At 41.9% G+C, this 15586-nt stretch overlaps 1 protein-coding gene across 1 annotated transcript in view; it reads left to right on the forward strand.

Moving 5' to 3' along the window:
- The first annotated feature begins 361 nt into the window (after window positions 1–361).
- b4galt6 (beta-1,4-galactosyltransferase 6) overlaps window positions 362–15586 on the forward strand; it is a 66770-nt gene continuing 51545 nt past the window's right edge. Inside the window, exon 1 of the mRNA XM_043687638.2 lies at window positions 362–999. Coding sequence (XP_043543573.1) covers window positions 891–999 — 109 coding nt within the window. The 5' untranslated portion in view covers window positions 362–890. The remainder of the gene's footprint in view (window positions 1000–15586) is intronic.

Below are 15586 nucleotides of genomic sequence, written 5' to 3' on the forward strand. Positions count from 1 at the left end.
CGCACCACGCCCCACCCTCCTACCAGCGAGCCTGCGCGCGCCGCTCCATTCAAAACCCAACCGAAAACCAACGGCTTCCGACGTCAGCACGCGCCCGGCGAGGAGGGTTGAGGACGGGGGGGGGGGACGGTGGAGGGCGGGCTCGCGATTGCTCTGTGAGATCATTGGCTCATCCGATCGCCAGGGCGACCAGCTTCCTCCGCCCCGCCTCCTTTGTCCTGCACCCCGCCCCCTCACTCTCTCGGTCTTTACCTCCTCCTCCTCCTCCTCCTCCTCCTACCGCCGCCGCCCCTCCCCCATCCCACCCACACCCCATCCCCCACCATCTCCACTCCACCCTTTGAACACACACACACAACACATCACATCCAACCACCCCTTTAACCACACCACGACCACAAGGAAAGAGCGGAAGAGGAAGTGTTTTTTTTAAACCTACCGCCACCCCGAATCCCACAAAAAAAAATCCTCGATGGTTGTACATTGGAAAAGGGGTTGATTTTTTTTATAGGGGGGAGGGTAGGGGGGGAATATTTCCAGTGAATCTTCCCCCCCCTCCCCAACCCACCTCCACCATTGCCTGACTGACTTGAGAGTAGAAGCAGGATGGAGATCCTGCTGTCTCTTGCGGACAGTTCGCATTTTCTGCATTTTTAACTCTTTCCCCCAGCCTGCCCACTTTTTATTTCACGGTGCATGTATTTATTTTGATGTAACAGAAATTCTACAAAAGAGCACCTTCCTACTTCTCCATCTTTTTTTTTAAAAAACCCAATTTGATTGTTTTGAGGGAGTGGAGGGGTAAAGGAGGATTTATTTTTAGTTTATGCCCCTCGTCTTACTACTCCCCCCCCCCCCCCCCCCAACTGAGAACCAAAATAGTCATCAGGATGTTGAAGAGAGTCTTGCGGATTTCCAACCGTTCCTTCTTCGCCTTCATCTTCTTCTTCTCCCTGTCTTCATCATGCTTGTACTTTATCTATGTGGCACCTGGAATAGGTAAGAGATTGAGTTGAAATGTTTATGAGCTGATTGGGAAGCAGGTGTTAGCTGTCCTGTTTCCCCTCGATTATATTTGCTCATTTTTTAAAAAAAAAATCCATGCTGAGTTATTTCTATCCTACAAGGCAATTGAGAGTGGAAGTTAACCCTGAAATTTTGCTGCATAAAACCCCGAAAGAACCGCGGAAGCTGTAAATCAGAAATTTTGCTGCATGCTTGTTATAATAATTACTAATAGTTGATTTTCACTGAACGTCCTCGGTTGCCGTTTTGTTGCCAGTTTCGTGTTACTCTGCAATTCATCATGCTTGCAATCCCGTATAGAGTACATGGTTGGTGTTGAAGGTTGCTAAATGTTGCGCTGTATTATAGGGGAAACACATGATTTTATTTGTATCCAGCTGCGACATGAAATTGTTTGCAGAAATTGTGGCGATTCTTAATGATTGAAGACCAGGACAAACTCACCTGTAAACAGCAATGAATCGACATGACAGTTTTTGACTCTTTGTTGTATTACCTTTTTATTTTCGGTATTCTTATTAATCTGTCGGGAGAATTGTCAAATGCTGAGCATGTATTTTGATTATACATGACCAGTTTTTATGTGTAGGTTAGTTTATTTTAAGTTCGAGCAGCTTTGCTATGTTATCACTGCAGGTTTTGTGCTTCACTGAGTATTAAAATTTTACAAAATTCTTCTTCACAATGACTATCACTGCTTCCAATTGGCATTGCAAGTGAGCCTGATGTATTTCAAAATGGCACTTTTGATTTATGCTCATACTGCAGTATATACACCTTTTTGTGTATCTAGAATCATAGAACAGTTACATCACAGAAGGAAGCCATTTGGCCCATTGTAAACTGTATTAACACTCTGCAAGTGCAACTCAGTTAGTTCCACATCTTCACAGCTACCCATGATTTTCTCTCCATAACCCTGCAATTCGTTTCCATTTCTGTAATTGTCTAATTCCCCTTTGAAAGCCACAATTAAATCTGCCTTTGGCAGATACCTTGCTTCTGTCATGGTCACCACAACTCTTGCTTGTCATTCAGCTAATTTGTTAGATTAGATTAGATTAGTTACAGTGTGGAAACAGGCCCTTCGGCCCAACAAGTCCACACCGCCCCGCCGAAGCGCAACCCACCCATACCCCTACATTTACCCCTTACCTAACACTACGGGCAATTTGGCAGGGCCAATTCACCTGACCTGCACATCTTTGGACTGTGGGAGGAAACCGGAGCACCCGGAGGAAACCCACGCAGACACGGGGAGAATGTGCAAACTCCACACAGTCAGTCGCCTGAGTCGGGAATTGAACCAGGATCTCTGGCGCTGTGAGGCAGCAGTGCTAACCACTGTGCCACCGTGCCGCCGTGCCGCCGGTGAACACACCGTATTTGTGTTCTACTGTCACATTTATTCTAAGTCTACCTTTGTTCATAAGTCTGTGTGGCATTGTATCAAGTGCCTTTTGGGAGTCCACATACAAACAGGATTACTCTCAAACTCTGTTAGATCACTTAAAAAAAAAACTGAAGCAAATTTATTTCAGCATGATTTGCCTTTAACAGGTCTGTGCTGGTTTTCTTTAATTAGTATGCTTTGTTCAAGTGTATTAATCTAGGATCATATTGTCACTTCTCAAAATCTTTCCAGTGAATATGGTTAAAGTGACTAGCCTTTAAATGCAGGGCTTATTGGTAGCCCCTTCCTTTTTCATGGGCTCTGTGTTGCTGACATGGTTGATCTGTATTGCTCATCCTTAGCTATGCTTGAGAAGGTGGTGGTGAACTGCCTCCTTGAACCACTGCAGTACATTTGGTGTGTAATGTTAGAATACTGTTAGAAACAAAGTTCCAAGATTTTAACCCTTTTGATACTAAAAGAGCAGCAATATATTTCCAAGTTAGGATAGTGAGTAGTTTGGAGGGGAACTTGCAAGTGGTGGTGTTCCCATGTATTTGCTGTACTTGACCATCTATATCGTAGAGATAGTGGATTTGGAAGGTAGCTAGTGTTTCTGCAGTTGCCACGCTTAATTTTCTCTGAATCCCTAAATGCATTGGATTTGGTATTGGTGATTTGCGTCTCCCTCCCACATGACTTCTTTATACACACTTCTCTAACAGAAAAGGTTGAACATGATGTTGTCTGGTTTTGAGGGTATTAACTAACTATGAGGAGAAATTGGACAAACTTGGTTTGTTTTCATTTCAACATCGAAGGCTGAAGGGTGACCTCATAGAGATTTCCAAATTGAGGTGCAAGGATAGAATGGATATTTGGAATCTTTTTCCCAGGGTAGTAATGTCAATTAGTAGTTGAAATACATTTAAGTTAAAAAGGGGAAGGTTTGAAGGAGATGGGAGGCAGGTTCCTTTACACTGAGAGTGGTAAGTGCCTGGAATGTACTGCCAGAGGAGGAGATAGAAGCAGAGTCAATAGCAACATTTAAGAGACATCTTAACATATACATGAATAGGTGGATACAGACCACATAGAGGCAAAAGGTTCTTAAATTTAGAAATGTGTCCTGTGTCAACACAGGTTTGGTGGGCTGAACAGTTTGTTCCTGTGCTATCTGTTCTTTGTTGTAACTTGTCTGTGGGACTGGGAGTAATCCAGGGGTAATACTTGCCGATTCCATTATGAACGCACTAAACTTTGCCCGAAAATGTCATTTCCCCACTCTCCTTCCTGGACGGTTGTTACTGTTATGGACTATGACAGCTGTTTTTTTTTTACTTGTAAACTGCTCAGCCCTTAACTTTGGTTCTACAGAGGCAGTCATCAAGTGGAAAATGGCCAACTTATTGCTATGACAGAAATGAGGTACTATTGTGGTAATGTGTTTACAGCTTAGAGGAGAGTGTGCAAATTTGGACTCTGGTGTTCCCACTTTATAAAGTAGGACTGACTTGCACTTCAAAAACAGAATAATTTTTTTCTTCAATTAATTTGTTTCTATACATTTTAATATTTTTGAATATGTTAATATAGTCTTGCCATTTTCCAAACACCTTATCTCATTCTAATGCACTACTAAACTGTACTGCAGAAACAAGTGGTCTGCATCATAGTCATCTCAAGAATATGTATTTTCACTAAGAGTGACTAATTTGGATGAGTAACTTGTGTGATTTGTCCAATAGTTTTAAATGTTTTAAAAATTATTCACTTTATTGAGAAAAGAAAATGATCTGAGGCTTTTTTATACAATTCAGGTCCGAGGACTAGGCTGGAGTATGGACCTTGAGTATGCAACTGTATTTAAAACTTTGACTCACTATGGAGTTTCAAAGTGCAAAGATAAATAGAGGTGAAACACACCTTCATGGCATATTAACTGGGATTCAGTGATGGCACTCAATATTTGAGTCAGTTTATGACTTTAAATCTAGACAGACAATCAATACCATACTAAGAGAGTACAGTATTGTCAGAGAAATCAGATTTTGGATGAGCCATTGTACATAGTCTGCTTTTTCAGATCAGTGTGAAAATCCCATGGTCCTTTTCAAAAGAGTAAGTGATTTTTTTTCTCCCTACACCTAGACTCACATTTATGCCTCAACTGTCATTATTAAACACACATTATGTGGTCATGATCTGTTTGGGGTATCTTGCTGTACGTAAAATGGCTGTTGTTTTCCTACATTATGATAGTGACCACACTTCAAAAGTAAACCACTGGCTGTAAAATGCTTTTGGATGTCCTGAGATTATCAAAGGAAGGTATGGGTACAGCGTGGAGGAATTTACAAGGTGGTTGCCAGAAATGTGATGGTTTTGGATATCGAGGAATTTGTACCTTTGTTCTTCATGGGAACAAACTTTGTTCAGGATGACCAAGACATATCTTTAAAATTATGAATGTTTTTGATGTAGTGGATACAGGGAATATTTCTACTTGTTTGTCAGACCATACTGGAGATATCAATGTAAGATATTCAACAAGAAATCCAGTTGAAATTTAGGAGCTACTTACAACAAAGAATAATGCTCATGTGGGATTTACTATGACAGAACATGGTTGAATGTATTTACGGGCAAGCTAGATGAGCATGAGAGAGAGATGGGAAAACGAGGTTATGATGTTTTTAGACAGGAAAAAAATGGGAAGGTTTTAAGTGGAGCTGAGCAGGTTGGACTGAATGGCCTGTTCCGATACAGGATATTTTATGAAATAAATGCAGATTCATTCTTTTCATTTTAGCTGCTGCAACAAACAATATGGAGAAAAAATCCTTGATCATGCCAGTTTCCAAAAGTTTCAATATTAGAAATGATAATCAATAATTTTTTTCTTTGAAGGAGGCCATTAACTGCTGCTGCAGCAGAACCTCTTAAAGCTCAGTTGAGACTGTTATATTTTTATGGATATGTTTCTGACTGTTCACAACTTAATTTAAACAACCTATGAATTTCCAAGTATTTATTCCATAGTTATCCATGCATTTTGCATATCTAAGCGATTGCCATTCCAATTGCTCGTCGGGTTGAAATGTTAATATTTTGCGATGACTCCTAATTGGGATGTGTTGAAGAATCTTGTCTGAAGTATTATCCCATCTTCTATTTTAAATGCTGCCTGAGTCATTGTGTTGGTCCAGCATTATCTAAATTTATTTTGGATTACGTGCCTCTGTTATGCTTTGGTTAAACTCTGGTATGGTTGTCTAACTTAAAAACAGCTCAGTAACTTGAATCTTATAACTGCCACATTGTATATCAATGTTCTCTTGAACTTGAATGTATCTAAGATTCCAATGTTTCAAATATACTGCCTTAACAAGACCTACTAACATTGTTAAAAAAATTTTTTCTATTTGCAATATTGCTGCGGGTGTCCCAATGCCTTCACGATTCTTTTTGATGATAACTCTTGATCTAGATACATTTTGTTTCTTCGGCATTTACCAATGGAGGCTCAAAGCCTAAACATGTTTTCACTTTTTTGAAGCTGATTCTCTTAGTTCTAACTTGCTGAATGGCCTATTCAATTCGAGAACATTGCTTTAACAGTTCTTGGATTCTTTAAATCCATGCATAATCTCGAAAATATAAGTTCTGTGATGTTCAGAGCATAATTGAACCTGTATTTTAATCATTGAAATGAGTAAACGTGCATGTAAATCCAGCTTGCCTCTGAATTTTGGGGGAACATTGATTTTTCTTTTTTCTGTTCTGTAAAATTTAAACCAGCTGATATTATTTTGAAAGGCATGAACAAAACCCAACTTCTCTGTTGTTTTGTCATAAACAACAGCCTTCAAACTCCTGCTTCTAAATTTTGTCATGTAATGTTTTATATCAAATGCAAGGGACTCATAGGTTTCTTTCTTTCTGAAACCTTTGCAATCTACTTACCAGCTATTATGGGGAGGTAGTGGTAATGTACTAGGACATGGGTTGAAATCCTACTATGGTGGATGGTGAAACTTGATTTTGACAAAAAATCTGGAATTAAAAGCTACCATAATTTCTAATCGCTAATGTCCTTCATGGAAGAAAAAGTGTCTGTCTTACCTGACCTGACCTGCATGTGACCCCATGCCCTTAGCAATGTAGTCAGCTCTTAACTGCACTCTTAAATGGCCTAACAAGTCACTTAGTTTTAGCACACCAGTACAGAGTCAAAGGACTGAAACTAGATAGGTCACCCAAGCACTGGAAATGACAGTAGTGAACACAGACCCTGCAAAGACCTTCCTACCTCAGGGCTTGCGCTATGTTTGGGAGAGCTGTCCCGCAAACTGATTGGGCTGTTGCTCAACATTGTCTGAAATGTATGATTTGGTAGGAATGACTATAACACCACCATTACTATCTTCAATAATGTCCAGACTCACCAGATGCCAGCAATTTTTTGCCCTGGGTGTTCTCAAAATTGTCTTTGATTCTCATTAAGTCTAATGATATCAGGCTGTGGGTAAGGAAGACTCATATTGATTATCACTTGCTGTTTCCTCTGGTTGATGAATCGGTACACTTCTACATTGAAGATAGAGATGCTGAAGATGGAAAGGGTGCAGTATGTACTCTGGGTGGGGATTTCAAAGTCTATCAGCAAGAGTAGCTCAGTATCACCACTAGTGACTGAGCCGGTCAAGTCCTAAAATACATTATTGCTAGACTGGAGCTACAGTAGGTGGTGAGGGAACCATTAAGAGACAAAAATCTACTTGACTGTATGATCCCCAATCTCTCTGTCACAGATGTATCCATCTGAGGCTGCATCGATAGGAGTGACCACCTCCTTCTAGAAATGTAGTCCTGCCTTCACATTGAGATTTGTGGTACTGCCAAAAGGAGCAGACTTTGAACAGATCTGTCATCCAGTCATCAGCAGAGTTGTATTTAGCCACAATCTGCAACCTTGTGGGCCTGTTATTTCCCTCACTCTAATGTCAAACCAGGAAATCAACCCTGGTTCACTGAAGAGTGAAGGAGGGTATGTCAGGACAGACCAGACATACAGGTATCCCCGCTTTTCAAACATTCACTTTATGCAACTTCATGTTTACGAAAGACCTACATTAGTACCTGTTTTTGCGAATCTGAAGATGATTTTTGCTTTTACAAAAAATGGCGATACTCTTTCCCATTTAAATAATGCATCTTCGCTTTACGCCATTTCCGGCTTCTGAAAGGTTTCCTGGGATCACTCTAGTTTCGGATAGTGGGGGCTACTAGTGAAGCTACACACACTTGCATGACAAAAACAAATGCAACATGCAATAGACAGGATTAAGCATTCTCACAACCAATGGATCAGATCTAAACTCTGCAGTCCTGCTACATCCAGTCATGAATGATGGTGGGCAATTAAACCAATCCCCAGCACTGGATGCTGCACAGATATCCCCAATTTCTATGATGAGAGAATGCAGTACATCAGTGCAAAAGAAAAGGCTGAGGTAATTGCATCCATCTGCAAAGCATTTTGAGTGGATGATGCATTTTACCTCTTTCTGTGATTCCCAGCATCACTGTCGACTTCAGCCAACGTGATTTACTCAAGAGACAGCTGAAATCACTGGATACTACAAACATTCCTGACAACATTCCATCATTATTAGCAAAGACTTGTTCTCCATAACTAGCTGCATCTTTAGCCAATCTATTCCAGAAAAGCTGCAACACAGGCATTTATATAATGATGTACAAATTTGCCCAGATATGTACTGTCTACAAAAATCAAGATGAACTTGGCCAATCACCAATATAACGGTCTAGTCTTTATCATTAGTAAAGTGATGAAAAAGATCATCGATATTCCTATCAAGCAGCATTTACAAATGAATGACCTGATCAGTGATGCTCAGTTTGTGAATACCAAAGTTATTTAGCTCATTTACCTCAATATAGCATGGGTTTACATGTGGACTAATGAACTGAGACAACAACTGATTGCCCTGACAGTGTGGTATCAAAGAGTCCTAGCAAAGCTGGAGTCAATGGGAATTGCTGATTGAAGTTATTCCAAGCACAAAAGAAGGTAGTTGTGATTGTTGGAGGTCAGTCATCTTATGGACATGCCTGGAGAAGTTCCTGATGGTAGTGTCCTCATCACAAACATCTTCAACTGCTTCATCAGTACCTTCCTCCATCAGGTGAGAACTAGGATGTTCATTGATGATTGCACAATGTTCAGCACCATTTTTGACACTTCATACTTGTTTGATAGCCAGGCAATGACCATTTTCCAAAGAAAGGATGTAACCATCAACTCTCAACATTCATTGGCATTATCTCTGAATACCCCACTATGACATCTTGGGTTACAAAATAAATAGAAGTAAGTTAGTGAGGTTTCTTTTTGACAGTACATTCCAAACCTGCAACCTCTTCTACCTTAAAAGGCAAGAGCACCTACAAGTTCTCGTCCTCCAAATCTCCAACCATCCTGACTTGGAGCAATATTATGTCTCTTTGCTATTTCGAGTCAAAATTCTGAAATTCTTTTCCTACCAGCAGCATTGTTGGTGTTCCCACACCTCAAAAGCCACAGCAATTGAAGGAGGCAGATTACTGCATCATTAGGGATAGACAATAAACACTGGCTTATCCAGCAATACTCTTACTCCACAAATGGATCACTTTCTAAAAAGCGCTGCACTTTTCATGTATTCAGTTATTTGTGGTTCCGAGTTCCCCTCTGTTTTTGGCTGCCTGACCAATCCTGTATTTGAGCCCTCACCAAACGTTGTATTTATCCCCATCCTGGCCACCTCCAGATACCTAATTCTGTTCCATTGTCAATGGCTTAACCATCAATGTTTGGCTCAGTGTTCACTGACTATTGCTTTTAACAAGTTCACTATTTGCCTCTTCAGCTTTTTACTCCTACTTCATTCCAACTTATGGTTTCTCTTTCAAATTTCTAAAGTATGTTATTGGTACTCAACCTCTTTTGCATCTTCCCTATTGTTGGCTGTTTCAGTATTTTCCATCTATGCTATCACAATAGTTCCAAGTTACTGTAATCATGGTCACCAGTAATGCTGTGTAATTAGATACTACGTCCCCCACTTACTTTGTGTCTGTCTGTGTTGGTTGGGGGAGTGGGTGGCAGTGAAGAGTATATTTGTTTAATACAGTATTTCAGATGCAAGTTTAACTGATCCATCAACCCTGGATTGGAGGAAAGGAGGGTCATTTGGTAAAGTCCACTCTTTTGCTTTCTAGCTTCCCTTTAATTTTCCTATTTTTCAAATGACTATTTAATTCAATTTATAAGAGAATGTATGGACACTTCACTTTGTTGAAATAATTTGAAAATCTACTCATCTCAGTATCATCTTTCTAACATTTGATTATTTCTAGCCTTTGATCTGTGTCCTTTCATCACTGTTTCAAGTGCCCAGCAGAGAAATTCTGTTGTTATCATAATAGGGTTTAGAAACCCACAGGGAAAATCCTAACCACTGTCTGTTTCCATTATGCAGTGTGTTGCCTTGTGTTGAAGAGCTGAAATCTGACTCTGAATCAGAGGAAGATGGTGACTTGGACACTTAGCTAGGAGGCAGTCACATCCCTCAAGTGAAGTATTTTAGATGTGATCCATGGATGAGGACATATTCTAAGTGAGGAGATCCAAATATAGCAATGAAGGAGCCTTGACAAATGCCAAACTGCATTAGGTTTTTGTGGACGAGTCATAGAGTCATAGATATGTATAGCATGGAAACAAACCCTTCAGTCCATCTTGTCCATGCCAACTAGATATCCCAACCCAATCTAGTCCCACCTGCCAGCACCCGGCCCATATCCCTCCAAACCCTTCCTATTCATATACCCATCCAGATGCCTCTTAAATGTTGCAATTGTACCAGCCTCCACCACTTCCTCTGGCAGCTCATACCATACACGTACCACCCTCTGTGTGAAAAAGTTGCCCCTTAGGTCTCTTTTATATCTTTCCTCTCTCACCCTAAACCTATGGCCTCTAGTTCTGGACATCCCCACCCAGGGAAAAGACTTTGTCTATTTATCCTATCCATGCCCCTCCTGATTTTATAAACCTCTATAAGGTCATCCCTCAGCCTCCGATGCTCCAGGGAAAACAGCGCTAGCCTATTCAACATCTCCCTGTAGCTCAAATTCTCCAACCCTGGCAAAATCCTTGTAAGTCTTTTCTGAACCCTTTCAAGTTTCACAACATCTTTCCGATAGGAAGGAGACTAGAATTGCACGCAATATTCCAATAGTGGCCTCACCAATGTCCTGTACCCGCAACATGACCTCCCAACTCCTGTACTCTATACTCTGACCGATAAAAGAAAGCATACCAAACAGCACCTTCACTATCCTATCTATCTGTGACTCCACTTTCAAGGAGCAAAGAACTTGCACTCCAAGATCTCTTTGTTCAGCAACTCTCCCTAGGACCTTGTATAAGTCCTGCTAAGATTTGCTTTCCCAAAATCCATCACCTCACATTTATCTAAATTAAACTCCATCTGCCACTTCTCAGCCCATTGGCCCATCTGATCAAGATCCTGTTGTAATTTGAGATAACCTTCTTCGCTGTCTACTACACATCCAATTTGGTGTCATCTGCTAACTTACTTACTAACCCTCTTATGCTCTCATCCAAATCATTTATATAAATTATGAAAAGTAGTGGACCCAGCACCAATCCTCGTGGCACTCCACTGGTCACAGGCCTCCAGTCTGAAAAACAACCCTCCACCACCATCACTCTCTGTCTTCTACCTTTAAGCTAGTTCTATATCCAAATGACTAGTTCTCCCTGTATTCCATGAGATCTGACTTTGATAACCAGTCTCCCATGGGGAACCTTGACGAACGCCTTATTGAAGTCCATATAGATCACATCCACCATCCTGCTCTCACCAATCCTCTTTGCTACCTCTTCAAAAAATTGAAAGCCATGTTGACTATCCCTAATCAGTCCTTGCCTTTCCAAATACATGTACATCCTGTCCCTCAGGATTCCCTCCAACAATTTGTCCACCATCAACGTTAGGCTCACTGGTCTGTAGTTCCCTGGCTTGTCCTTACCACCTTACTGAAAGAGTGGTACCACGTTAGCCAACCTCCAGTCTTCTGGCACCTCACCTGTGACTATCGATAATACAAATATCTAGCAAGTGGCCCAGCAATCATTTGAGGAGAAAGTGAGGTCTGCAGATGCTGGAGATCAGAGCTGAAAATGTGTTGCTGGAACAGCACAGCAGGTCAGGCAGCATCCAGGGAACAGGAGAATCGACGTTTCGGGCATAAGCTTCTGCCCGAAACGTCGATTCTCCTGTTCCCTGGATTCCTGAAGAAGGGCTTATGCCTGAAACGTCGATTCTCCTGTTCCCTGGATGCTGCCTGACCTGCTGCGCTGTTCCAGCAACACATTTTCAGCCCAGCAATCATTTCCCTAGCTTCTCACAGAGTTCTTGGGTTCACCTGATCAGGTCCTGGGGATTTATCCACTTTTATGTGTTTCAAGAGGTTAAAAGTCAGACAATACCAGGTTATAGTCAAACAGATTAATTTGAAGTCACCAAGCTTTTGGAGCATTGGCCCTTCAAGTAAAATGAGAGAAAAGTTTATAGGCAGAGAGATTTAAAAGATTAGACAAATGGTATGAGTGGAGTATCGGTTGGCCGAATAATAGGTCTCTGCAGGTATTCAAGAGTGTCAGATAGTTTGAATAAAGTGTCAACAGCTGAATAACAAACAAAAGGATGACCTATAATCTGATTGCATGAGGCAGAGAAATAATTAACAAAATATTAAAAAAGATGGTGTGCTGGAGACAAGCCAAATGACCGGAATAACATAATAGATATAAGAGTCTCATGCCAATGGTCGAACCAAAATTACAAGTAGTCCAAAACTATACAAACTAATTATGGTAGAGAGAACACAACAATTTGTCAAGGTGATGGTGTCAAAACAGGACAGTAAGGAAGATTTTACAGATACAAAACAGTGTGGTGGGGTCACGTAACCTAAGATCACAGTTGAGGATGCCTTCATGAGTACGGTACTTAGCTATCAGTTTCTGTTCAGCGATTCTGCATTATTGTATATCTCGGAGGCTGACTTGGTGAATGCTTACCCGAAGATCGGAGGCTGAATGTCCTTGACTATTGAAATGTTCCCCAACTGGGAGGGAACATTTCTGTCTGGTGATTGTTGCATGGTCTGACACATTCTGACACTCGCTGTTGGTCTCCTGTAGAGACCTATTATTCAGCCTGTAGGCAATCTACTTGTATGATCTCTTGATCTCTCTGCCTATCAATTCTGTGCCTGTGTGCTTCTCTCTCACTACACCTGATGAAGAGGCAACACTCCAAAAACTTGTGATTTCAAATAAACCTGTTGGACTATAACCTGTTGTCATCTGACTTCTGATCCTGTCTCCCCCAGTCCAACACCGGCACCTCCACTTTTGTGGATGAGAGCAAGGGATGTAGTGACAATGAGCAAACTAACCACAGCACCAAGGTACTGAGAGTTCTGTTTGGAGGGGTTGCAGAGGGCGCAAAAGGGAAATTATAAGGGAGAATATTGTTAGGAGTATAAATGCTGCCCTCTGCAGCTGAGGATATAAATCCAAAGGGTGTGAAAGTGCCCTTTCGGTTAGAGAGGATTTTGGAGTATGAGGGAAAGAATCCTGTTATTGTGATCAATGTCCATCCCAATGATAATGTAGGTAAGGCTTGGAAAGTGTGTCCGCAAGTTTTGAGAAGATTTATAGCTCAGGTTGAGGTTCTGGGTGTAGGTTTGCTTGCTGAGCTGGAAGGCATTTTCAGAAGTTTCGTCATCATACTAGGTAACATCTTCAGTGACCCTCTGGACGAAGCACTGCTCGTGTTTCCTGCTTTCTGTTTATATGCTTGTTTGGGTTTCCTTGGGTTGGTGACATAATTCCCTGTGGTGATGTCATTTTCAAGGGGTGGTAAATGGGGTCCAAGTCAATGTGCTTGTTGATAGAGTTCCCTTGGAATGCCATGCTTCTAGGAATTCTCGTGCGTACCTCTGTTTGGCTTGTCCTAGGATGGATGTGTTGTCCCAGTCGAGATGGTGTCCTTCCTTATCTGTATGTAAGGACAAGAGTGTGCCCGCTATGGGCATGTAATAAGCTAAGGGCTAAATTGAAAGGCAAAAGATTAAAGGTAAGTCTTTTGAGCAGCTTGACATGAGGTAAATAAATCAGAGACTTGAATGTCTGACTCCAGATTGATGATGGAGCCATGGTTTTCAATTCATAGGGTAACAACTAATCAGCTGTCCCTTGATTTGAGTTTGTTGTTCACTAAGGGATTTTTGTATGACTGAACAGACTATTTCTCAACCCAGAGATCTTTGGCCACATGGGGAAGGACTTTTTAAATTATTCTTTCATGCGATATGGATGTTGGCTAGGTTAGGATATATTGTTCATTTCTAATTATTCGTGAGCAGACTTCTGCAGTCTGTGGTTTCATGCACCCACATAGAAATTAGGAACGGAGCTCCAGGACGTTCATCCAGTGACAGTAAAAGAACGGCAATTAATTTCCAAGTCAGGATATTGTGTGGGTTGGGGGGGAATCTTGCAGGCAATGGCATTCCTTTGTATCTGCTACCATTGTCTTTCTGAGAGGTGTGTAAGAAAGGTAATGTTGCAAGAACCTTGGTGAGACGCTGCAGCGCTTCTTGTAGAGGACACACACTGATCCAGTGAGCATCAGTGTTGGAGGGAAGGTGTATATGTTTGATTTGATCCATTATTACCACATGTACCAAGATACAGTGAAAAGTATTATTTTGTGTGCAAACCGGACAGATCGTATCTTATGTAAATGTATCAGAGTAATAGAACAGAATGCAGAATACAATGTTACAGTAACAGAGAAGTTGTAGACAAAAATCAATTCTAGTATACCAGAGGTCCATTGGTAAGTCTGGTAACAGTGGGAAAGAAGCTGTTGGTGGGTGTTTTTAAACTTTTATATCTTCTGCCCAATGAAAGAGAATGGAAGAGAATATAACAGAGGTGGGAAGGGTCTTAGATTATGTTGGCTACTTTCCTGAGGCAGTGGGAAGAATAGATGGAGTCAATTGAAGGAATACTGGTCTGCGTGATGGACTGGGCTGCATCCACAACTCTCTATAATTTCTTGTGGTCTTGGGTGGAGCGGTTATAGAGAAATACAGCACAGAAACTGATCCTTCAGTCCGACTCGTCTAGACCAACCAGATATCTGAAATTATCTCGTCCCATTTGCCAGCACTTGGCCCATATCCCTCTCACCATTCCTTTTCAAGTACCCATCCAAATGCCTTTTACATGTTGTAATTGTATCAGTCTCCACTACTTCCTCTGGCAGCTCATTCCATATACACATCATCCTTTGCATGAAAACGTTGCCCCTTAGGTCCCTTTTAAATCTTTCCTCTCTCACTCTAAACCTATCCTGTGTAGTTCTGGATTCCCCCCAACACCAGGAAAAAGACCTTGCCTACTTACCCTATCCATGCTTCTCATGAGAGCGGGCCTGGGGAGGGGCTAGAGGTAGAGAGGAATCGATCGAGAGAGGATGGGGACAGAGGGAGGGAGAGTGTCAGAAGGGCAGACAGAGGGAGGGAGGAAGGGGGAGTGAGAGGGACAGGCAGTGAGGCAGGGAAGCGGAGAGAGAGGGGGGCTGATCGAGGGAGGCAGAGAATGTGGGACATAGAGATAGGAAGGGAGACAGGGAGACAGAGGGACAGAGAGACAAATGGAAGGAGGGATAGTGGGACAGACTGAGGGAAGTGGGGAGTAGAGAGGGATGGGAAGGGGGCAGGGGGGTCAGACAGGGTAAGTGGGGGGGGGGATAGAGAGAGACAGAGGTGGGGAGAGAGAAAGGCAGACACAAGGAGAGGAAGAGAGAGGGTTCGACAGTACAAGGGAGGGAGAGAGAAAGGGAGGGACAGACGGAGGGAGAGAGAAGAACAGACAAGGAGTGGAGGGAGAGAGATGGAGGGAGGGGGGTGTTGGGGGGGGGGAGAGAGAGAGAGAGATGGGGACAGACACGGTGAGAGACAGAGACAGAATTCCAGAGGAGAGAAGAGGGA

This window comes from Chiloscyllium plagiosum, unplaced genomic scaffold, assembly GCF_037043375.1.
Source record: "Chiloscyllium plagiosum isolate Xiang-an unplaced genomic scaffold, Cpla_swu_hap1 HiC_scaffold_4, whole genome shotgun sequence".
Taxonomy (NCBI): domain Eukaryota; kingdom Metazoa; phylum Chordata; class Chondrichthyes; order Orectolobiformes; family Hemiscylliidae; genus Chiloscyllium; species Chiloscyllium plagiosum.